The sequence below is a fragment of the Haliotis cracherodii genome, unplaced genomic scaffold (assembly GCF_022045235.1).
Source record: "Haliotis cracherodii isolate W230 unplaced genomic scaffold, xgHalCrac1.p SCAF_2, whole genome shotgun sequence".
NCBI lineage: Eukaryota > Metazoa > Mollusca > Gastropoda > Lepetellida > Haliotidae > Haliotis > Haliotis cracherodii.
In genome coordinates, this window is record NW_027266275.1 from 25,622,063 (window position 1) to 25,648,381 (window position 26,319).

The 26,319-nt window shown below is 40.4% G+C and overlaps 4 protein-coding genes across 4 annotated transcripts in view; 1 reads left to right on the top strand and 3 right to left on the bottom strand.

Annotated features, from left to right (window-relative positions):
* Nucleotides 1-1,840: 1,840 nt before the first annotated feature.
* Nucleotides 1,841-6,177, bottom strand: LOC139468882 (beta-1,3-galactosyltransferase 1-like). Its single transcript, XM_071251015.1, has 2 exons — nucleotides 6,108-6,177; nucleotides 1,841-3,920 (listed from the first exon to the last, which is right to left on the bottom strand). Exons 1-2 carry the CDS (start codon nucleotides 6,116-6,118, stop codon nucleotides 2,672-2,674), a joined length of 1,260 nt encoding a protein of 419 aa, XP_071107116.1. The 5' UTR covers nucleotides 6,119-6,177; the 3' UTR covers nucleotides 1,841-2,671.
* Nucleotides 6,178-12,351: 6,174 nt separating this feature from the next.
* LOC139467888 (beta-1,3-galactosyltransferase 1-like) lies at nucleotides 12,352-15,567 on the bottom strand. Its single transcript, XM_071249417.1, has 2 exons — nucleotides 15,508-15,567; nucleotides 12,352-13,921 (listed from the first exon to the last, which is right to left on the bottom strand). The coding sequence occupies exons 1-2, from the start codon at nucleotides 15,519-15,521 to the stop codon at nucleotides 12,652-12,654; spliced, it is 1,284 nt and encodes a 427-aa protein (XP_071105518.1). The 5' UTR covers nucleotides 15,522-15,567; the 3' UTR covers nucleotides 12,352-12,651.
* A 654-nt stretch (nucleotides 15,568-16,221) lies between these two features.
* LOC139467887 (phosphoinositide 3-kinase adapter protein 1-like) overlaps nucleotides 16,222-26,319 on the top strand; it is a 53,095-nt gene continuing 42,997 nt past the window's right edge. The window contains 1 exon segment of the mRNA XM_071249416.1: nucleotides 16,222-16,359. The gene's annotated coding sequence lies outside the window, so the exon portion shown is untranslated.
* LOC139467889 (beta-1,3-galactosyltransferase 1-like) lies at nucleotides 18,048-21,210 on the bottom strand. Its single transcript, XM_071249418.1, has 2 exons — nucleotides 21,173-21,210; nucleotides 18,048-19,404 (listed from the first exon to the last, which is right to left on the bottom strand). Exons 1-2 carry the CDS (start codon nucleotides 21,184-21,186, stop codon nucleotides 18,168-18,170), a joined length of 1,251 nt encoding a protein of 416 aa, XP_071105519.1. The 5' UTR covers nucleotides 21,187-21,210; the 3' UTR covers nucleotides 18,048-18,167.

Below are 26,319 nucleotides of genomic sequence, written 5' to 3' on the forward strand. Positions count from 1 at the left end.
TCTCATATTAGATATAAACGACTCGTTGTCGTTGTTAATCGTACAATAAAACAAAAAAGGGAGAATAAACCACGAGGGGCTGCGTTTCTTTATTAACTCAGGCACCGTGCAGCTGATGTTCACTGTGGGGTCAATATTCACACGGAAGACAGAACTCTCGCTGGTTTGACCTACTGTTATTTGACTCATTGACTCATTTTTATTCCACGCCCAACAAAGTAGGCGGGGGATATAGAAACGGGCTCCGTCCGTCCGTCCGTCCGCACGTCCCTCCGTCACGTTTCGTTGCCGGAGCATAACTCAGAAACCGTTCAATATTTTTTCATCAAACTTTGCAGGTCTGTCAAGTACATGCTGAACTTGTGCCTATTGCTATTTAGAACTTTAAAAAAATATATATATTTTACGTTTCCATGGCAACAAGATGGACTTAGGTTCTGTGAGGGTAGGGTTCGTTTCCGGAGCATAACTCAGAAACCGTTCAATATTTTTTCATCAAACTTTGCAGGTCTGTCAAGTACATGCTGAACTTGTGCCTTTTGCTATTCAGAAATTTTTGAAAAATTTTTTTTTACGTTTCCATGGCAACAAGATGGACTTATGTTCTGGGAGGGTAGTGTTCGTTTCCGGAGCATAACTCATAAACCGTTCAATATTTTTTCATGACACTTTTCAGGTTTGTCAGGTACATGCGGAACTGGTGCCTTTTGCTATTTAGAATTTTTATTTTTTTACGTTTCCATGGCAACAAGATGGACTTAGGTTCCAAACTCTTCATTTTTCACAATTTCCATGGCAAGTTCCACCTCAGTTAAAAAAGGTTAGGGTTTGTTTAGACTTGATTATGTCATAAATTCTGCAACAGGGGCGGGGGATATAGCCACGATAGTGGCAAACTCTTGTTAACTTTCGGTCGTACATGTGTTGCACCGGTCTTTTAACAATCGTAACATTTAAAATATTGACGTTCGCCTTCCTGTGCACAATACGCTATTACGATGAACTATCGTCTTTCAATTTCATCGCCAGATCAATATACCATTACGGACGTGTAAAATGTCTCATTTATTCAGTCCTCAGTGAGCGAAGTTTGTTGAGTAGTGGTTGGCGTTAGAATGCTCCAAGCCGTCGTGGTAGGATGACACGCAATTAACCAAGAGAAGTAACCTAAAAATTTAATTCAAATTATATTTTTAAAAATAAAACTATGCAGAAGCATTCTTTGAGTTCTGACTAAGCGCCAGTACAGTTAATTGTTTTCATATAATATCGCTAACTTATTGACATATGAACTTGATATGTGGTAGGGAAGAACATATTCCCTGATATGTGGTAGGGAAAAACATTTTACCTGATATGTGGTAGGAAATAACATATTCCCTGATATGTGGTAGAGAGAAAAAGTGTTACTGATACGTCGGAGGAAGACACATATTACCTGATATGTGGTACTAAACAACGTATTCAATTAAATGTGGTCGAAAGAAACAAACAAGTATTCCCTGATATTTGGTGGGGAATAACATATTCCCTGATATGTGGTAGGGAATAACTTATTCCCTGATATGTGATAGGGAATAACTTATTCCCTGATATGTGGTAGGGAATAACTTATTCCCTGATATGTGGTAGGGAATAACATATTCCCAGATATGTGGTCGGAACAAACAAACAAGTATTCCCTGATATCTGGTAGGGAATAACATATTCAATTGTATGTGGTAGGGAGAAGGGTAGGGATATCACCTTCGGTACAAACAACAAACCTTTGAATCACAAAGCACAAAACTCTTTCGTGTTTCATCATTTGTATTTCACATTACTGAACAAAGTTCTTGTTGCCAGAGAGAATACAATGTAAATGCTCTGAAAATAAATGACACAACCCTTTCCATATTGACAAGAAACCTCTGCCGACAGCAGAGTCAATTGTCAACCACGCCAACATTGGCTGGTCACAACGCTGGATCACACAACACCAGGATCCGTGAAAACGAATGTTTCCATGTGGTCTTCCTTTCCTCGAACATGTATTAAAAATGAACAAAACAACATTATTACAGCTGTCGCTCCACATGTATATGCGTACACTGAAAGGAAGGAATATGAAGATGTGACTTACATTCGTTTCTCACATCCTTGTTACAAAATCTCACACTCTTGTTACAAAACATGTACTTGACCTAATTGGATGTATTTTGTGCTTTTAAACTGACTGAGATTCTCTGTTTCGACAGTCTACTTAGCAAACGTCATTGTCTTCTATCCGCTATTTTTATTAAGACACAAATTCAATACGACCGCCTCTGTGGTCTAGTAGTCGAGCCTTTGCCCGGAGAGCGGAAAGTCGGGGTTTCGATGCCCGGCCGTGTTAAAACAAAAGAGGTTAAAAGATGGCATTTGTTGTTACCCTGCCCGGGGCTCGGCAGTAAGCGGCGAAAACAAGACATGGTCGACTCGGTGTCTGTATATTGTGTCTGAGTGGAGTATTCACGTTAGCTTTGCGGCATTGTGTCTCTTTGGGCTAGCACTATAAAACTGGTATTCGTCCGGACTAGCACAAGCAGCCACAAACATTCACACACACACGTGCATGCACGTCGCTATATAAGTGCAATAATCTTCAACTCGACGAAATACCACATTCCACCTCACCTCACCTCACCTCACCTCAACTCACAAATTTAAAACGATATTTTTCCGTTATCTTTTTCCATATGTTATACTTGAGTTTATCTGTCACTCTATTGGCTGATATCTTGGATCCCTTTAGAAATTCTCCAAGGAAAGGAGCTCTTTCAAACCAATGTGTAAAGCCGTTTACATGATATTGCTTGCAATTACATGCAACACACATGATACCAGTGATAAACGCATCTTCTATGGGAGTGTATGGGAACAAACTGGCATTTTGAACAACGCATCTCCCCAGATCCATTGACATCACATAAGTGTTTCCCGATGCATAACGAGGGTAAAGTGTGAAAGGATAGACATATACCGAAACAGCCCATTTACCAGTCCTGAGTACAGGAGGGGACAAGTATATATGCCCAAGTACGGAGTTTACAGGTCGCAGTTTCTTCAGCAACCTCACAAGAACATCAACATCCGTGAATGTGTCCTCATCCGCCTTCAAGACGTACTGTGTAGAAGGGTAATACTCTGAAACGTAATTTAATCCCATTAGCACTTTCAGCGTTAGATTTCGATAAGTATCAATAAAGTTTCCTTGTAAAATATCCCCATGGGCGACATTCTCTTCACTAAGAACAGCCTGTCCTACTTCAGACGGTGTCCGCCCCAAAAGAAAAATAAGCTTGGCATTCAAAATTATATTACTTCCAGGCCACCTTTTTCCACGGAGGACACTGCCGTATGTCTGTCTGATTGCTGTCCTCTGATGTTTTGCAACCGATAAAACCATTATGATCAGGTATGGACGTTCACTGTCAAGTCGTTCAGGCATTATATCATATGAAAATGAATATTTCGTCAATATCTTCTTTCTCTTAGTAACCAAATATGCCCAGTTGATAAGAGGCGTGTACTCCCGTTTCACTGAATGGTAAGTGAACGGACGTATCCTTCTGTTCATGTGTCCTCCTCTAACAAATTTAACGGCCTGTGCTGCAGAAAGTGGTTTACTTCCGTTTTCCGCCTGTGTCCACTGTCTTCTCGGGTTATGGTCGCGAGATCTTTGTCGTCCCAAATTGTCAGGGTAAATGCTTCTATTTGTGGACGCCATGTACCCCTGCATTGCATTTTCCCAATTCGTATTGGATGAATGAACCATTTTATGTTTTGTAGAGTTTTTTTCTCTTAATAAACTTTCGGGAGATAGTACATGCAGGTAGCCAACAATTACCATAGTTACAACTATGGCATGGTACCTCCACCTTTTAAGTCTTCTCCTGAATCTGGAAAAAAGAAAACATGGTATTAAACGTATCGTGCTTTTTATGTTTATCAATTTCTGAAAATGTGTCTCTTAAAAGAGCCATTTTTCCTTACTTTCAAAAAGGAAATATAAGAGCAGCATTTCCGTTGGATCACATGTTGTTCAATAGTTTTGTTTTGTTTGTTTGTTGTTTAACGCCGCACTCAGCACTATTCCAGCTATATGACGTCTGTCTGTTAATAATCCAGTCTGGACCAGACAATCCAGTGATTAACATCATGAGCATCGATCCACGCACTTGGGATACGACGAAATGCATCAACGAAATCAGCTAGCCTGACCACCCGATCCCGCTAGTCGCCTCAAAACTTAGTTGATGGGCAAAAAATACAGGAAATGTTACAAGATCGAAATTTATCAAACATGTTAATGTAGCTCTAATTATTTATTGTTGTTGTTGTTGTTGTTGTTAAATTTAAACGCCGCACACAGATATATTCCAGCTACATGATGGCAGTCTGTAAATAATAGAGTCTGGACCAGACAATCCAGTGATTGACATCATGAGCATCGATTGGGATACGATGAAATGCATCAACCAAATCAGCGAGCCTGATCACCCGATCCCGTTAGTCGCCTCTTACGACAAGTATAGTCGCCTTCTGGGCAAACACGAGTCCATAACACTAATGATAATATCAGGAGGGATGTAACAGTTATCCTGTCCATAGATTCCTCAAGTCCCCCACATACAATAGATTCAGGAAATAAATGGGACTAATATCATGGATATCAGCTTCTTGGCATGGTACGAATCAATCTGAGGTGGCCTCTCAGCGCCTTGCCAAGATCGGCTAACGTAGCGAGTAACATTTGTACCCGATATAATTACAGACCCACCCAAAATCTGTCATGTTGCCTTTATGTTCGATGCCTCTTGACTGATCTGAAAACATTACACGAGATCTAGATTCCCCTAGTTTCAACGCTCTAAACACCATTGGCGCCTGGATAAAATGTGTCGATTCGTAACGCTGGTACAACACGTGGTCGCCGAGCATGAGGACGATTGTTAGTGTGATTGTTTTGGGGCGGAATTTGTGGTCAGGAGATGACCAAACTAGCCATTATTAACAAAAACCTGAATTCTCAGCGGTACAATGATTAAGTACTTTCTTCGTCCTGCCTTTCATACGGCACAGACATCTAATCTGAAGACATTTATCAACATGGAAATGGGTGAGTCGTATATAAAACATGTAATATGAGTGTATAAGGTTTAATCATATGGTTGGGAAGTATGTAGCAACTCATTGTTCATACAAACGTGTTAAACATGACAAAGTATGCTGTGAATAAATCTGGTATGACGCTCATCTTTGTTTTTGTTTTGTTTGGGAGTCCCCAGGTCGCCCCTTAAGAATTCAGGAGTGGGCTCTCCAATACCCACATAACCTAACTTGATAAACCCAGTTCAGTAATAAGTTCAGATCACCTGATTAATTGTACCTCTCACATTGGTAATAGTTAGGTGTAGTGGGTGGAGGCCATTTGAACAAATAGCAATATTTCAAGTTTTCGGTAACATTAACATTTCTTTCAGAAGATACATGTATATCCTTGACTTTCGATATGCAAAATTATGCTTGTGTGTATATATCCTATAGAGATCAGTATTGGACAATGAAATGACGACAATAAAAGACAACTTTTTCAATCTTTAAAGGACATTTAATTTAGAAACGGACAATTAATTATGTTCATCCTGGACTCCCTTTCACAAATTGTTTGGGAGGAGTATGCTCTTACTCCGCATCCGTTCATTCCTCAGATATCCACCAACACACCTCGGCGCCACGATATATATTACCAAGCTTACGAGGGGCGGTCGGGTACCCTAGTGGTTAAAGCGTTCGCTCGTCACCCCGAAGACCCGGGTTCCATTCCGACATGGGTACAATGTGTGAAGCCCATTTCTGGTATCCCCCGCCGTGATAGTGCTGGAATATTGCTAGAAGCGGCGTAAAACCATACACACTCACTCACTCACTCACTCACCAAGCTTAAGTACTCCCAACAATATCCGAGTCTGTTTAGAAGAAAGATATCAGATAATGATAGTTAATTCTGAGACTACCACATAAAAAACGGACATTGATATAACATTACCTACCAGCAAGAAATTGTGAGAGTGATGTCATCTTACCTGTTAAACATCTTGAAATATTTATGCAGATACGTTATTCTATAATTCAAGTTGATGTTCTCCTTGACGTTGCCATGGCACGATCTGTAGATCTAGAGAAGCTCTTTACCTGCAGGTTTCTATCTCTAACACCTGTTACACCCTTTACAACAATCTACAATATAAGATCAATGAACGATAATAGGCACTGTTGTTAAGATGTTGATTTCTAATTTTCCGCTAACATTAGGTGAATATATTCTTGGGTAATGACAAAATCAATGAAAAATGTTTAGTCTGCATGGGACATTAGAACTGAGAAAAGGACGAGGAGGGTGGAAAGAATTGTGTTCATCTGTCAATCATTTGATCTCGTGGACCAATCAAAACGCTGAATTTGTGAATGTCTTACACCATAATCAACATTCATTATGTGCAAATATATTGGTATATTTATAACATATTGGTTTGTTTACAAGCCATCCGTTCATATTACTTTCACGCTATTTTAACGCTATTTTACCTTTCACGCCTGTTTCGGTGGATTAACGAGACTAGTTTTTCTCTGGTGTTGACGTTTTGTAGTCGTTCCATCAGTAGGGGAGCATGGTTGGCCCAGTCAACTTGGACACCGCAATTCTCTGTAAGGTTGCGCCTATTGGGTCCGCAAAGGCCCGAATCCCAAAATAGCTCTGATTATAGGAGATTTGTCAGCATCAAATCGGTGAGTGTCACCTACATGGAAGTGTGAGATCTGTATCACTTCAGGACTCAGACAGGCAATGATATAAACATTAAATGTGGATTTCAAACCCAACTCGTTCATCCTTTAAACGAATGAGTTTTAATGTATGGCTACGGAAGGTACAAGTTAAGGGGAAATGCTGACGTTTAGCAAGTGCAGGAACTTAGCAGTTTCACACACACAGAGGATCTATAAGTGTATATTCTATACAAGCAGTCGCCAACGTCATCAGAACGCCATAGGAAGGGAACATGGCCCAGATTGAAGCATAACAGTGATGTATGTGTGTTCTTTAAATGGGTTGATGACAACTATAGGTAGTGCATTGATCTTGATCAACTCTGTGCTAACAAGGACGTCTTGGTTAAGACTTTAAACAAAATGGTTATGAAAACAGGGCCTGTTCTCTCCTTGGTTCATCGTTGCAATTCTGATTATTATAGCAATATATGTTAAAGCCCCATCTGCGGTAGTAACTACCGCACTCTAGTGGGCGGAGCTTATACAAGTGATCTGACAGGTCAATATGACGTCATGATAACACATACATTTCATTGGTTAATGCGTAAACGGGTGACGGCATGTAAACACCCACCCACGTGGGTCGTTTGACAACAAGGACGTAAGTTTTAATGGTAATATAAATATCTACCAAACGATTCCAAGACTTTTCAACAAACGCGTACGTCTATGGTTTCAAAACCTACCTGCCATGTCGTCTTCACATCTTCATAAAATGATGCCGTAGAATGTCCACGATTTATCCAACACACAAATTATAGTTCTAGATCTCTGGACTAGAACGAAATACGTTTGTCGTGATGCATATGAGCAGTGTAAATGAAGAAACATAATATGTGTTGGGGCACCAATCGCTATCCTGTTGTGTACGGTATATCTGCAGTTTATAAATAGCATTTCTCACAATATATACAGTAATCGGTGATTTCAATGTTTTTCTTCGTTGTGTTCGTCTTGCCTCATCTGGAATCTGGACGACAACGATCGTGTAAAAAAACCTGGTAATGGTCAAAAATATTTTCAAGTGATCAAAGTAGTTTCTTGTCGTTTTTTCATTGCCCAGTAGCAATGTTAATGTATTTTGGCAAAGTCTCACTTGTCCGATGAAGCTCCTCATGCCGAAGTAACTCGATCCGTGAAACTTGGTGGGTCCCAGTGACCCAGATCCCTGTTGATTGGCATGCCAAGTGTCATTTGCATAAAGCCATCCATATTTTTTGTATGTGTTTCTCCCCTCAAGCCTCAACTAATCAGAGACCGGGCGGACGAAATAAAAAAATATGACTTAACAAACAATGTCTTTCAATAATTGTGTAAGTTATTTGATGACATTTTAAAAAAAGGTTCAACACTTGGTACTAGAATCTAGTCTATGAATTAATATATGATGTAGATCGATTCGCTTTGCTTCGGAAACGAATTTTTGATAAACAACGGAACAAAGATAAAGTTGACCTGGTTCTTTTATGACGGTGCAATTGTAGATCTAGTAGTATTTCTTTTATTAGATCGGTGCGCAATTTTTCACACCGGCAGCAAAATTGAGACACGAAGACATTATATTATTTCACGTCGGAATGGAGATAAAAATATTCAAATACGGACAGCCTCACAGACTTCGAAACGATGTTCAGATAAATATTTGTTCACATTAATTCTGTCATGTGCGTGAAAATGGGTTTCAACATTACTTTCATCAAGCTTACATTCAGGTCGCTGGCTACTTCGGCATTAACACATGTTTTGTCTCGAAGCTCAAAGCAACAATGTTTCTCTCAGATACATTTTTCTCTCCAACCATGACGAACATCTGTCATAATGTCAATGCCTCAACATTTCTGGGCAGCTGATTTCAACAATGTAATACACACGGCCTCATTGCAAAGATTCCTTCCAAATACCCACCACGTGATCAGGGCTACGACCTTGGGATAAATTAATAAATTATTTTGCATTTTTAGAAAAGATTTGTTTTCGTGAATATTTAAAAAATAAAATATCCTGTACATGGTACTTTTGGATTGCACTGGGCATTTATTTTATTACTTTCTAAAACTTTTTATTTTCGCCTTTCTGACCACGCGATCTCCTAGCAACCACGCCCCATGAGCGCATCGAGTTGCTGCTTACAACTGTCAAGAACTTTGCAATTTCGCTTGTCTTCAATATGAGCGACAAAACATTTTCATGTGAAGCCTAATTTGACGAAGAATTGTTCGAGATAATCAGGGAGCCTTAGGTAATTTCGATTATGACATTGGTGACTTTATCGTGGAGAAAGTTCCAATTCAAGATGACATCATTCCGATTCACAACTCGAATCGACAAGATGGCGCCTCTCTTCCCGCCCTTGCAAGTGCAACAGAAACTTTGATAAATTCAGTGCCGATTCTTGGGATTAGTGAATCAGTGTCACAGCTAGATTTCATTGTGGAACCAGATTAAGCCGAATATGTATGTTCACATTTCTTTTGTCAACCATGCGTGACACGGCACAGGCAATCGCAGTTAGGGAATGGTGCGGCCACCATGTTGCAGAAATTCGTCGATTCAAACACATTGCTTCTGGACTGAGCTAAATAAACGAAGTGTTTGGAGAGATCGTAGATACTTAGACTTGAAGAAACGGAAATAAACGTTGCAGCAGATGAAGGATCGGTGTGGACAAAACGGGAAAGGGATCCCAGATTATATTTTAAAACTTGTGCGCGAAGTGTATCCTAATACCCAGAACAAAAAATACATGGGACAAGTGTGGAGCTAATGATCAAACTCAGTTTTGTGTGTGAAACTTTTGTGATAGAAAAGGAAATTCATAATTAAAGTTGTCTTGGATTATGTGTATTGGAGTTTTCGTTTATCGTAAGTACAATATTATCTGGATACGCCTTCAGTAGGTCAAGTAAGTACGCCTTCGTTACTTATTTACCAGTTGCTTACGTGCATTGTTATGTTGATACACGTGACATATTCATCTATTGTAGTCAAGCTGAGAAATATTGGCGCAACTTCTGGTGCTTCAAATTAGGCCCCTTCCTAAACACTAGTTGAAAAATCTGTGTAATAATTTAGGTTTTATAAATATAAACTGATTATTGTGTGGCACAAATCTAACTGTTGAATGCAAATGACCAAAACTAAACAAATATCTGTAATTTTCGGATTGAACTCAAAGAATCGCGTCGTCAATTTCGTATTTAAATATCGTTACTGTTACATTAACCGAAACTGATGTTCTGCTGCTGTTCTGCCGTAAAAATATGCAACACAATTCACTTTGACCACAAATGCATTGAATGTGTCACATGTACACATGACCATGTGCTTTGCTATTTATAGCGCAACCGTAAATAAGCTCCGCCCACTGTGATTGATGCAGACGCCAAACACGATCGATACGATTTTTTATGATAAAACTACAGAAAATCTAGTGACTTATATCTTGATATGGAGCCATTTGTTGTATCCATGGTTTGTCATTCAAGTTGATACGAAGTTTGACGGTCAATGGTGATCTGGTTCCCTTATGGTTTTCAAAAAACGTCTCCCGACACTCGGTTGTGTTTTCATTGTCAGTCATTGTTCGAAACTGAAACACCGCCACCTTGCGGGCTATTTATAGTCAGGGTGGGATCACACACGAATAATTCGGGGTAATGGGAATCATCAAGACATATCTTTTGATCTATATGGTATTGGCAAGTGGAAATTATATCAAATGTGTTGGCGCATGGGCGATCTAATTGGTTCTAATGGTTTATGTGATGAGATGGTGGCGCACTTGGTCGTTAAAGAGGCCGGTGGTCAAATTCGAAATTCGCATTTTGCCAACGCCACTTAAATAGGGTAAAACCACCTCTAGACATTGGTATATGGCAGTGTATTTTATTGTTGAACAATGATTGTAACTGTTACATTGTACATGTTTGTGTAGAGATTCGGTAGACGCTCATTGCATTGTATTTGGGCAGTGATAAGTCGTCAGGAATATAGTACTATTTAGTGTAGGCAGTCGTCAGTAAGTTACTATATTTAGATGCAAGGTTGGTGTGAAAACTTCCAGTCCAGTATATCGAGGACGGTGATAGTATGTTATAGAAACATGTGGAATGTTCCAGAGCCGTTGGACTGGTGGGGACACTCTGTAGACATTTCCAGTAGCTTCTTAGGCTGTATATATAGTGGGACAAGAGTGTGTTTAGGTATCACTCTCACACATTTCTTCACACATATACATCTGAGAATACATCAAGACCAGCTTTCGTGTGAAGATCACCCCTGATTCCCTGCCTAAGCCCATCTCTGAAGCTAGACTACCGTCGCCGCTGGGTAAATATACTATCATCACTGATTTTTGCTATCACAACCGTATTTTTGTATTTGATACTGACCACTGCCATCATATTATTTACTGTCATTGAAAATGGTACTACTACTCTACTGTGTACTGCCATCGTATTTGCTGTGGAGTACTTTGTGTTGATTTGTAAATCTAGTTAATTTTAGGATACATTGTTGATTGTATACCACTTGTTGGTTGTTTTTCTTTTACGTACATATTGCTTGTTTAACATATCTTTTCAATTTCGGAATTGACACGTAACAAAATACACGCAGTATTCGAGGAATGCTTCTGATGAGTCGACAAATATACGCTCCACTCATGTTATTCCACTCATCAGTGAGAGCAACACCGAGTTCATTGAGAGTCGTGGGTGGATTGTTACGTTTACGTCTGCCAATGACGTCCCAGACGTCTTCAATGGGGGAAACGTCATGACTGTGCTGGCCATGGCATGACAATGGATGTGTCACTGTTGGAGGAATTGGGTCACAATCCTGGCAGATGAGCACGTGCATTATACTCTCAGCCTAGCTACCTGTATATAGTAAGCCATCGTCTTGATGTTGTCACTTCCTACCGAGAATGGTACACCAACCCCTTGCATATACTGTAGGAGTATGCAAATAATCTTTAGAAACGTAAAGGGTGCAACCTACTCCTTTGGAAGAGTATATTTGGAAAAGTCTATCTTTGACATTCAAAAAAAAATAAACGGTATTGCAATGTTCATCTCAGATGATAAAAAATCAACACTTTTGAACACAACATTGACAATTCGTGAATTATACCGACGGAAGTATGTTCATGTTCATTAGACACAGCATTTTGTGTTCATGTCTTCAAAACATAATTTAAAATATAATTTATTTCTCCAACCTACAACACATCTTTTTCAGGACGTCCGGAGATGAATTAGTTTTTGTGTAAACCTCCAAGCCGTGGACAAAACCCGCAACCATCGGGCTCTGGTACGGCTAAGGGACGCAACTCTTTATCTCAGAGTGTCAGATTATAAATAGGTTTCATTAACGTCATTTATGGTCCTGAGCCACCCTAAATCAAAATGAAAAACAACAGATTATGTTCTCAAACGTCTTTATTGTGTTTGACAGCTTATAAACAAGACATAACAGCTACAAAGAACGTATAGTAGATGTAAGCAAAATTTAATGTGTGCGTGTTGAGTGAAGTACTCTTTGTGTGAGCTTGACATGATTATAAAACTGAGGTTGCATATAACTAGAGTAAATATAACCATGTTCTACCGAGTTGTTGATTATCTTTACAGTAATGTCGCTTTGAAATAATATAAAATGTCGATCCTGTAAATTCTGTCTTCCTTGGTACGCCAATTCTTAGTGCCACTTAAAGGTAAGGTATTGTAGGAAGGAATCTACCATGCACATGCGAAACATCATAGAGATCAGTCTTATTTAAATTGGCTTCAAAGATGCTCACGGATACAGCTTCCGCAACGCTTTCCAAATCTTATGCTTTAGTTTATCTAGCACGCCATTGCCAGATATCTTTCTTCCTTTCACAAACTGTATGGGGAAAGGAGTACCTTCCTCCAAACCTGAAAACCCATCAACGTGATACTGCGTGGCATTACACACAGCGGCCATTATGCCAGTTATGAATGTATCCTCTATGAAGACGTATGGAAGGAACTTGGCTTTTTCAGCAATACATTTTCCCAAATCCATTGCTAGAACATAGGTATGACCCGCTGCGTAACGCGGAAACATTACGAAAGGGTAGACATCCTCTGTGAGTGCCCGTTTGCCCACTCTAAGAACACGAGGAGACATAATGATATTTCCAAGAACTGAATTCACAGGTTGCAGACTCTTCAGTAATCTCACAAGACGATCAACATCTGTGAAAGTGTCGTCGTCCGCCTTTAAGACGTACTGTGTATCAGGATAATACTCCGCAACGTACTTAATGCCTGATAAAACCTTCAGTGTAACATTGTGAAAGGTATCATCAAAGTTACCTTGTAAAATATCTCCATATATTTTGCTTTCTTCTTTAAGAACAGCTTCATAATCATCTGAGAGTGTCCGACCAAACAAAAATATCAACTTTGTATTCAAAGGTAGATTACTTCCAGGCCACCTTTGCCCATTCGCAACACTGCCATATGTTTGCCGTATTGCTGTTCTGTGATATCTGGCAATGGATAAAACCATTATGATCAGGAAAGGATGTTCATTCCTTATCTGTTTTGGAAGTATGTTGAATGAAAATGAATGGCTATTCAAAATTATATCCCTCTTGGATGTAAAATATGCCCAGTTTATGAGTTCCGTATATTCCCGTGTAACTGTCTTGAAGCTAAACGGAAGTAAATCCCTGGTTCCCTTTTTGTTTTCACCTGCGTTTTTCTTGCCAACGGCCTTCAATGGAGACATGTGTTGTGAGCTGTTGTGGACATACACCAACTTATCCCTCAGTCTGTATGGCGTCTTGGACTTTGAACTGTTGTCCAAGCTGTCTGACTTTCCGGGAGCTGCCTTTGTGTCGTTGTGAATTGTTTTGTTTTGGACAACCATGGGCTGAATGACAGGTAGTTCATTTTTTCCGGGTACATGTAAATGATTTAAGGCTTTAATCTCTCTATCCAGTCCGACAGAGGGTGTTTGGTGTTGCGGAACAAGCAGGAAGCCAATTAGTACAATCCATGCAAAAATGATGCCAAAGCACCACTTTCTCCGGAACCTGGAAAGTAAGACGAATGTAATATTAAAGTAATATCTTTTAAATAGTGTTGGCTCATATAAATTGTGTTGCCTATTGCTGTGCAGATATTTACACTACTTCGGGACAGATTAATACTGCGAATATCAGATTTCATATGAAGTGTATTGTGTATCTTTAATTATATAATAAACGTCAACACCAGAGAGTAACCAGTCTCGACTATCCGACGGATCAGATTCAGTTGGACGTAAAAGGCACAATAGCGATGAAAATATACGAATGGATCACTGAAAATCGGGGATGACACAAAGTGTTCACAAAAAGAGTAAGGATATCCTTGCCCTACCGGTAGCCCGCGCCATTCACAATTTGCAGACAGACAAAAGTAAGATACTGACACCACACAGCAAAATGATTTTGTTTATTGCATTAGAACGGAGCGCTAATAAAAATTCTTGACCTTTTGAACTGAAAATGCTTCTCTTTGTATTGAAACGTTGTCATATTGGAACCCAGTTTTGGCATGCTGAGCGTAAATTTTGAGTCAATTGAAATTTTTCGAAAAATAATAAATGATAAGCCATTGGACTGTAAATACATACTAACATAAATATCTGTTTTAATGTTGTAAAATCAAACTCTTAGCTCACAACGTAACATGCACAGTAAAAAATTAATATCATCTGTGTCGTCATTCGTCTTGAACAAAAATTCAAATTAATTTACACTTGGAATGGATGGAACTAGTTTTTGTTTTTTTTACATTTTGACAAGTGAATGATTTCAAATTGTGTCGGAAACATGTGTCGCGACTTGCTAGCGGAATTTGAACACGCATAGTTTGAATTGAGGACGTCTCATTGTCGACCTCAGCTACTGCGACACATGACGTTATTTGTATACTCCTTAAACCCTTAAAATGTGGTATGTACTTGATGTTGTGTTACAGCTGGTTACCTGGTTAACAATGTTCATATTTAACGAAGTTAGATATAACTTTGACGAGAATAAAAAAATCAGGTAAATAATATATCCTTGTTCAGGACCCGTCAGCATGTATTTAGAAAGTGCAAGCGATTGATAAAATACTGGTTCAGGACCCTACGAAATTATGAAGAGCCGTGTACCATGCATTGTAAATATCAGCTCGCAAGGGAGCTTTGTGTACGCGCAACAGCGGCAGAGAACCCATTCTTTGTGCATCACGCAAGGCGACCCCCACAGTACAAATTCAGGTTACAAAGTTTAGAAGGTTGTTTCAAATATTTTCAACAAGATAACGTTTCGTCAAAGTGTAAAAGAAGGGATGTGTTTCAAGTTTAATTCTCGTAACTCTCCATTCTTGAAGAACAATGGGCCACCTCTATCTTATTTTTAAGGAATGGAGAATTACTCGGACATTCCCCTCTACAGAATTACTTATATTCCGTTTTATGATGTCCATAGATGTTTATGGATCGCATCAAAGAAAGCTTGCGATTGGTTAACATTACGCTAGTGCTGTTCCATGACAGTTGTGCTATAACCATGAAAGAGAAATAATCATTATATCTGAATCTTCAATAAGGCAGACTGATGGCGAAACAACATAACATCAAGCTTACCTGATAGTATTCATTGCAACTGGTGCAGATTATAACTACATTACCGCGATGGTAAATGTGATGAAAACACTCAGTAGTTCTAGACCTTTAATTGTCCGTCTTACAAGTGTTGCACCTGTTGCGGTCCTTGCAGATTATCACAATGAGATATCAATAAAATGTAGCATGGCATTGAAATTATTGACTATTACTTTTCCGTTAACTACAATGACTTCGTTTGGTGGGTCAACATGACATATTAATTGGATAGGACGTAATGACACGGACACGTTGCTGTATTCTATGTGCATAAAGCATGTAAGCTTGTGAGGATACAAGTCCTACAAAAGAAAAATGCTACTCACTCTGTGCAGCATGTTCGTTATTGGTTTCATGTGTGCAAGAAATCACGATGTAGTTGAACAAATATTTATTACTCTGAAGTCTTAAGATCCGGACGTTCAAATTGGACTTTTATTAAGCTTACAATAAGTGTATTAGATATGGAGCGGCCATAATGCCTGGCAGGCCCAGGACTTCATAGGGATGGTCTACTAGTATTGGAGAGGGATGTAACAATTCTATGTCTGTGTTTTATGATGCTTAAGGTACCTTTTGTACCTTGTATTGTACGTGTGTTTACCAATGCATTGGTGACAATTGAAGCAACGAAGAGTATTTGATCCTTAGTTGTTATCAAGAATCAGTCAATGGGTCAAATATATCAATGATACTTCCCAGCAAATTGAATTGTGACTGAGTGAATCAAACAAATGATAAAGTGACTACGTTTTCAGTTATTCAACAACTTTACTGAATTTTACATTGCCTGTAACAATGTACTGTGCCTTTTTAAAGGAGTAACTGTGCATGGTAAGTATATTTCCTCACCACCACGTGAACTTCCAACATGGAAATCCACAATCTATAGTCACTGTGCTCGAGAGTTCCATTTCCAACGATTTAAATGATTAATGAAAGATTTGTCCCCCAAATGGGTTACAATGTAAATTGGCGTTCATGGTTCAAATGAGAGTCTTTCGGCCTCCGACAATTCATTTACAAGTGCTTTCAGTCATCTGGTAATATAACAGTGTTCAGTGGCCTCCATTACATACTGAAATCTATATACTGGCCTCCATTACATACTGAAATCTATATACTGGACTCCAGTACATTCTATATACTGGCCTCCAGTACGTTCTGAAATCTATATACTGGCCTCCATTACATACTGAAATCTACATACTGGCCTCCAGCACATTCTGAAATCTATATACCGGCCACCAGTACATTCTGAAATCTATATACTGGCCTCCAGTACATTCTGAAATCTATATACTGGCCTCCAGTACGTTCTGAAATCTATATATCGGCCTCCAGTACATTCTGAAATCTGTATACTGGCCTCCAGTACATTCTGAAATATATATACTGGCCTCTGGTACATTCTGAAATCTATATACTGGCCTTCAGTGCATTCTGAAATCTATATACTGGCCTCCATTACATACTGAAATCTATATACTGGCTTCCAGTACGTTCTGAAATATATATACTGGCCTCCAGTACATTCTGAAATCTATATAATGGCCTCCAGTGCATTCTGAAATCTATATACTGGACTCCAGTACATTCTGAAATCTATATAATGGCCTCCAGTACATTCTGAAATCTATATACTGGCCTCCAGTACATTCTGAAATCTGAAATGGCCTCAATTACACTGAAGTCGGAACTTGGCAAACCAGTGACAGATAGCATGAGCATATATCGATTGATATGGGCACACATCTTGAGCCGGGTCACACATTTAACCACCATCTTCTCTTTTTAGCTCGGTTTTTTTATAAGAATTTGGAACTGGAGATTAATAGTTTTCTGTGCATGACTGCCCAGGGTGAAATTAACATTTGTAATTTGTATTTTGATCAGTGGATTTAGTAGTTGGTTCAAAGTTGAACTTCTGATATATAACGCATCTTCACACAGTCTATCAAACTTTATTAAAGAGGAAAACACATGAGTCATAACCTTTTAGTAAATAGTAATTAAGAGACATTAGGCACAATCCATCAGTATGGAATTCACATGACTTGACACCTAACGACGACATGAATTAATATGAGGACCCATAAAATAGAAATCATACTCCATTGTCACAACAACGAAAACAAGCAAAACCCACCACGCGTTACTCCTCCAATAATAGCATCATCACACCTTTACAATAGTGTACGCTTACAGGTTGAAAATCGCAGAAACTACAAATACAATACAGGAATACCCCTTGATCTAGCTCTCCCACCACACAAGTGTCCTGTTTACAGTCAGTTTCCATCACAGTCCATTAGACAGACAGCAGGTCAATGTGGACCAGATTGTAGATTTTTCAGGGGATTACAGGATGCAAAAAAAATTGCTCATTCACTTGTTAGCCATCCGATTTGTTTGTTTATAGTTATGTGATACTGCCTTATGTGAAGCGTGGCAGAGGTTGAGGAACTCTGGAATGTCTTCTGACCACACATGACTCACCTGCTGAAAGTTCCATTACATTTGCTGCGATCTGAACCGTGGCAATGGAGACTTAGTTTAACGTCGCTTTGGCTCTGAACCATAAAGCGTTTACAGCGAAAACAAACATTCGATGGAGATTGTGACATAAGGCGTTGGGAAACCTATCCATATAAATCTAATAACTGGTCCCATATCTCATGTTTTATTTCGTCCTTCACTCTATTTCCGGAAATCCTTTTTCCGTCCAGAAATGATTTGGGAGAAGCCGCCCTTTCCTTCCAGTGTGTGAAACCTTCTACATGATATTGTGTACCGTTGCATAGAACACACATTATGCCAGTTATGAATGCATCCTCTATGAACATATATGGAAAGAACTTAGCATTTTTAAGAACACATTTAACATAATCCATTGTCAGAACATATGTATTTCCCGCTGCATATTGAGGGTAGAGTGGGAAAGGGTAAACAGTCCTTGAAAGGCCCCATTGGCCTCGTCTTTTAACAACAGAAAACTTGTGAATGAAACCAAGAACTGTGTTCACGGGCTGCAGTTTCGACAGTAATCTAACAAGACGGTCAACATCTGTGAAAGTGTCGTCATCCGCTTTTAATACGTACTGTGTGTCAGGAAAATACTCCGCAACGTATTTTAATCCTGTTAAAACTTTCAGTGTAAGATTCTTGTAAGAGTCAGAAAAGTTACCTTGCAAAATGTCGCCATATATTTTGCTTTCTTCCTTCAGAATGGCATCATGTGCCTTGCTCCCTGTATCTCCAAATACAAATATCATTTTTATGTTCAAAGTCAGATTACTCCCAGGCCAGTTTTGTCCATGTGCGACACTCCCATAAGTTTGTCTAATAGTCGTTCTGTGATACAGAGTCTGTGATAACACCATGATGATGAGGTAAGGGTGCTCGTTACCAACCCAGGTCGGTCGTATGTTGAAGGAAATTGAATGATTATTCAATATTTTGTTCCTGTTATTAAAATATGACCAGTCAATGCGTGGCGTGTATTCACGGAGGACCCGTTCATATTTGAAACTGTGTAATGGGCGCTCTCTTCTTCGGTTTCTTTTGCCAGCAAATACAACAGCCCTCGAAGGTTTCCTGGCTTTTCTCTTGCGTTTAAATGCTCTCTTAGCCCTGAACTTATAAGATAGTCTTGCTTTTTTGGTTATGGTTTCTTTTTTGTTTTCTACTACACCAGATATGGGGCTTCTGTCAAAGTTGAGTTTCCTGATGGCTTCAAGGTTTCGAACATTCTTATGTTTTGCAGCTTGAATATTTCTGTTTGGAGCTTCAGTCGATAGCCAGTATTTCGAAACAAATAGGTAACTAGTAATAAGAAGACCTGCAACTGTTGCATAAGAGCGCCAGTTTTTCTTAAACCTGGAAAAACAAAAATGAGGTAAATAATCAAAACGTAGTTCACAAATGACTCTATGCAGTCTTGGGCAGGCTTCAACTTGTATATCATCACTGTGTGGTAGTAATTCTAAAACACCTTCTTATGATGTAGTCGGAATTGTACAATAGTCTCTGCTTTTTTCTAATGAGTGAGTGAGTGTAGTTTTACGCCGCTTTTAGCAATATTCAAGCAATATCACGGCGGTGGACACAGGAAAATTCTAATGATCTTGGAAACTAGTTTGTCGTTTTTATTTATACATAACCCCATTTTAGTATATCGTGCAACAAAAGTCGTCCTTGGATGTGGGTTCGAATCCCAGTTTTGTCTTCATTAGGATCATTGGTATGTCGGAACCATACCCTTCGCCATTGGTTTCGCATTATTGTTAATAGTCTATGACAAGCGTTATTTTTCCACACATACACCTAGCACATCCTTGTGTAACTGAAATACTCAGCAGGTGAAGATTAAGCTCAGAACAGCGTAAAACCTAACTCACTCTCGCATCAGAGAAACCAATGCTCATGTAATGTTATGTATGCACACATTTACAGTTATGTGTCGGGGGGAACCCAATCATGCAAAGAATCTACCCCGAAGAAAAGGTATGTCTTGATCCAGGAGCCATTTCATGCAAAGAACTTATCCCGAAGTATGGACACGACTTGATACAGGAGCCATGGCAGCAAGAACCTATCCCGAAGTATAGGCAGAACTTGATACAGAGCCATGGCAGCAAGAACCTATCCCGAAGTATAGGCAGAAGTTGATACAGGAGCCATGGCAGCAAGAACCTATCCCGAAGTATAGGCACAACTTGATACAGGAGCCATGGCAGCAAGAACCTATCCCGAAGTATAGGTACGACTTGATACAGGAGCCATGTCAAGCCAAGAACCTATCCCGAAGTATAGGCAGAACTTGAAACAGAAGCCATGTCAAGAAAATAACCTATGCAGAAATATAGGCACAACTTGATACAGGAGCCATGGCAGCAAGAACCTATCCCGAAATATAGGCAGGACTTGATACAGGAGCCATGGTAGCAAGAACCTATCCCGAAGTATAGGCACGACTTGATACAGGAGCCATGGCAGCAAGAACCTATCCCGAAATATAGGCAGGACTTGATACAGGAGCAATGTCAAGCAAAGAACCTATCCCGAAGTTTTAAATAGTTTTTTGAGTTCAATACCCGTGTATATGACAAGTGATGACATGCTTAATGCGAGTGAGTGACATAGGATACCACACGTATTAATCACAAAATGATAATCGAAAATACAACATTACCAAACATTTCAGAATTGTTATGTAGGATTATAAAATAATATCAAGATCAAGTTAAATTAAACGAAATGGAGTAAAAATATAATGAAACACGCCATAACTAAAGATTGGTAACAATATGCCTGAAATACTGCCGACGCTGGTGCGGTAAATTGATTAAGGCTACATAGGTTAATATAAAGTAGACAAACGCCAGTGTTTATAACAGAAATATGCGTATATTTAGAACCAAAACATGAAACTAAATATAAATGCGAAAACACCTCAATTAACGCTTGAGCATCTTCCTGCCTGTAGAAGTCCAATTTCCACTGAACTAGTATAGTCAGTTTACTACGTTGTCTCTGAAAAATGCCCTTGAGGGATACCTAATCAGCTTAATGAAAAACATTTACTTGCATGACTACATCTGAAATTGAACACACAAACATTGATACAAGATCACGCAAAGAGTACCTGAAAGTATTCATTGAAGAATGAGGCCGATTACAACCGTCCGCAATAAAGGTGTTGTAAACTGAGGTCGCTCTCCGGGCCTTGCTAGCCTGTAGTGTCGTTGAATATATTGATTTCTAGAGTGTACTTTAAGGGACCATAATGGACAATGAATAGATTTTCCATTACATCGCGAGATCAATAAAATATGTTAGAAAGGTTGGAGGTTGATATTACGACGTGTTTGATCATTTATTTATTTATCTATTTATTTATTTATTTATTTGATAAACAAATACAGTTGACCTATTAGTGTTTATAGGCATTGAGAAATAGGATGTAAGCATGACAAGGAGTATTAATGATAACAACTTATTTATTAGACATACACAGTGTTGTTGTGTATCGTAGAATAAATCACTGCAGGGAGAAAAAACCATGAGGGGCGCAGTCCCCACTGCATTATTCTCCCTGCAGTGTTTTATTGTACAAAAAACAACGACCACGAGTCATTTATTTCTTATGAGATATCAACAGAATGTACAGCCTTGACAGCCGATGACTGGCTACAGTGTCTCTACCCTGCTGACCCCACTCATGTGGATGACTGGCTACAGTGTTTCTACCCTGTTGGTCCCGCTCACGTGGATGACTGTCTACAGTGTCTCTACCCTGCTGGTCCCGCTCACGTCGATGACTGGCTACAGTATCCCTACCCCGCTGGTCCCTCTCACGTGGATGACTGTCTACAGTGTCTCTACCCTGCTGATGCACCTCACGTCGATGACTGGCTACAGTGTTTCTACCCTGTTGGTCCACCTCACGTGGATGACTGGCTACAGTGTCTCTACCCTGCTGGACCTGCTCACGTCGATAACTGGCTACAGTATCCCTACCCTGCTGGTCCCTCTCACGTCGATGACTGTCTACAGTGTCTCTACCCTGCTGGTCCCGCTCACGTGGATGACTGTCTACAGTGTCTCTACCCTGCTGGTCCACCTCACGTCGATGACTGGCTACAGTGTCTCTTCCCTGCTGACCCCACTCACGTCGATGACTGGCTACAGTGTCTCTACCCTGCTGGTCCCACTCACGTCAATGACTGTCTACAGTGTCTCTACCCTGCTGACCCCACTCACGTCGATGACTGCCTACAGTGTCTCTACCCTGCTGGTCCACCTCACGTGGATGACTGTCTACAGTGTCTCTTCCCTGCTGGACCTGCTCACGTCGATGACTGTCTACAGTGTCTCTACCCTGCTGGTCCACCTCACGTGGATGACTGTCTACAGTGTCTCTACCCTGCTGGTCCACCTCACGTCGATGACTGGCTACAGTGTCTCTTCCCTGCTGGACCTGCTCACGTCGATGACTGGCTACAGTGTCTCTACCCTGCTGGTCCCTCTCACGTCGATGACTGGCTACAGTGTCTCTACCCTGCTGGTCCCTCTCACGTCAATGACTGTCTACAGTGTCTCTACCCTGCTGGTCCACCTCACGTCGATGACTGTCTACAGTGTCTCTACCCTGCTGACCCCACTCACGTCGATGACTGCCTACAGTGTCTCTACCCTGCTGGTCCCACTCACGTCGATGACTGTCTACAGTGTCTCTACCTTTGCTGGTCCACCTCACGTCGATGACTGTCTACAGTGTCAAATAACCGCCCTCAGCTTGTGTCAGGATATCGACACTTCTCACACTCTCTCACTTTTATAATATCAGGGTTCTCATCCTATTTATCTCTAAATGCTGATTATGTGTCAAATCACTGGCAACTCCAATCCCCATATTCTTTAGGGTGGCTCTCATACCAACTATCTGCATCTTGTCCACCCGGTAGGCCAGTCTCACTATAAGTGGACGTGGTGTCCTGTTTCCTAAGAGGGGAGCCTGTGGGCACGTGCTAAATCTTTAGCAGATAGACGAGGCAGACCTGGATCTTTATCTCTAACTCTTTTGACAATGTCTAGTGTTTTATCACTGCACGCAACGTTGGCTTCCGTAGCAGATTCCGGGTCTCCAAAGAGAGTGTTTTGTCGACTGAAACGTTACACCCTACCGTATAACTGAGCTTCACGGATGCTATAAAGCCCCTAACATACAGAGGCATAGAGGGTTCAACAGAGATAAATCTGTTATGGTTCACTTCAGACAACATGGTATTAACATGTCTCTTTAGAATATTCCGTCTTTCATATGACATGGTGGTAAGATGAAAACATTAGAATAAAAGCAAGCTGTATGTGAACTTGCAACGTCTGCACGTCGTGTTCCCAGTGCACTATACTCGATGACCTGTGATGATTTCACATCTTTATACGACCCGTGAAGATCCGGGTAGAATTGATATTAAGCAACCTTTGCTTGTCGTAAGAGGCGACTAACGGAATCGGGTGGGCAGGCTCGCTGATTTGTTTGATGCACGTCATCGTATCTCAATTGCGTCGATCGATGCTAATGATATCGATCACTAGATTGTCTGGTCCAGACTCGATAATTTTCAGGCCGCCGTCATAAAGCTCGAATACTGCTGAGTGCGACATTAAACAGCAAACAAACAAACATCTTTATACATCTCAATTGCGCAACCAATATTGACCTGTGGTTCTGGGATATGGAGCAGAAAGCAAATAACCCAGTGCTAAATAGAGACTAAAATAAGGACTATCTGGTAGAGCCAGTTGACAGGTTGGTTGTTACCCTTGACCACATACTGACAACCTAGTAGAGACAGTTGACTGGTTGGTTGTTACCCTAGACCACATACTGACGACCTAGTAGAGACGGTTGACAGGTTGATTAGTACCCTGGACCAAACACTGACTACCTAGTAGAGACAGTTGACAGGTTGGTTTGTACCCTAGACCACATATTTACTACCTAGGAGAGACAATTGACAGGTTGATTAGTATCCTTGACCACATACTGACAACCTAGTAGAGACAACTGACAGGTTGGTTAGTACCCTGGACCAAACACTGACCACCTAGTAGAGACAGTTGACAGGTTGGTTGTTACCCTGGACCCCATACTGACTACCTAGTAAAGACAGTTGACAGGTTGGTCACACACTGACCACCCAGTAGAGACAGTTAACAGGTAGGTTTGTACCCTGGACCACATATTGACTACCTAGGAGAGACAATTGACAGGATGATTAGTAGTACCCTAGACCACATACTGACGACCTAGCAGAGACAATTGACAGGTTGGTTTGTACCCTAGACCACATATTGACTACCAAGGAGAGACAATTAACAGGTTGATTTGTACCCTTTACCAAACACTGACCACCTAGTAGAGACAGTTAACAGGTAGGTTTGTGCCCTAGATCCCATACTGACTACCAAAGAGAGACGATTGTCAGGTTGGTTAGTACCCTGGACCAAACACTGACTACCTACATGTAGCAGAGACAGTTGACAGATTGGTTTGTACCCTAGACCACATACTGACGACCTAGCAGAGACAATTGACAGGTTGGTTTGTACCCTAGACCACATACTGACCACCTAGTAGAGACAGTTGACAGGTTGGTTAGCACCCTGGACCACACACTGACCACCTAGTAGAGACAGTTGACAGGTTGGTTAGCACCCTGGACCACACACTGACCACCTAGTAGAGACAGTTGACAGGTTGGTTTGTACCCTAGACCATATATTGACTACCAAGGAGAGACAATTGACAAGTTGGTTGCTACCCTAGACCACATACTGATAACCTAGTAGAGACAGTTGACAGGTTGGTTAGTACCCTGGACCACATACTGACAACCTAGAAGAGACAGTTGACAGGTTGGTACCCCAGAACTCATAGTTACAAGGGGCGTTCAATAAGTTTTGCAACTTCAATATAAGATCAAGTCGCAGAATATCTTTTGCACTTTTATTTTTCAATATAATCTCCATCCACCTCAGTACACTTATTCCATTTGTCCTTCAAGCTTTTAATACTCCTTTTACAGAAATCAGCAGATTGGCCCTCTAACCACGCCTCTGTGGCAGCCTTTATGTCCTCGTCATCCTGGAAGCGTCTTCCATTTCATTTGCCGGAACAGGAAATAATCACTGGGGGCTAAGTCTTGGCTGTAGGCTGGGTGATTTAACTGTTCGAATCCACATTCACATATGGCGGCCTGTGCAATTTTCGACTTGTGAACCGGAGCGTTGTCATGCTAAAAGTAGAATACCACGTGTTAACATCCCACAGGGTTTCTGGCGCATAGATTTTCCCAATTCTTTCATTACATTAGCATAATACTGTCCATTGATTGTAGATTTTGGTGGCATGTAATCTATCTGTAACATGCCTCTTGCATCCAAGAACTTTCAGTTCTCTGCTGGCGATCTTGAGCTCTGAGGTTTCTAGGTACCTATCTTGCAGATACCTTGGACATACTAAGATGCTCTTGAATAATGATTACAACAGTTCCAACTGATATTTGGAATTCCCTAGAAAGTTCAGATACTTTCACTCGTCGGTCAGAGAAAATTCTTCTTTCTATAGCAGCAATGGTTTCCGGTTGGGTGGCATCTGAATACCTGCCTGACCTTGGATCATCGTCTATGGACTCCCTACCCCTTTTAAAATTGACATATGCGTTTTCTTTTGCTTTGCATCCCTCCTTGGTGAGGAACTTTATTACAGCGCGATGTTCATGTTTGAGAGAATCCATGACTGTAACCACCCTTAGGTGAATGAAGCCATCTAACTTATTGTTGTGTCTGGAACTTGTTATGTAAATTTATGACTTGTGTCACACCTGCCACAAGTTGACATTGTTTGTGTAAACAGAAGTGCCCAAGTTGCAATTTGAAGCGATACACTCGAGAATTATAGATTAAAAGTCAAACCGTCAAAGATAAGGCGTTATCTATGAAGTGAAAGGAAACCAGGTCGCATTATTGTTTGGGGCAAAAGTGAATGAGAGTAGCGACGCAACGTTCATCAGAGAATATATACACCATGCCTTAGTTACCTGGTGATGATACCTGGTGTTCGAAAAAAAGTGAACGTACTGTGCAAGTCAAAATAAGGAATTGTACAGGACAGAATTTTGGGCACTGGTGCGTCAAATTTGGAAATGTCCCCCCACATGTCTACAATAAAGCTTTAAAGCTTTTCTAAGGCCTGGAATGCTGTACCCCGATCTAACAAATTTA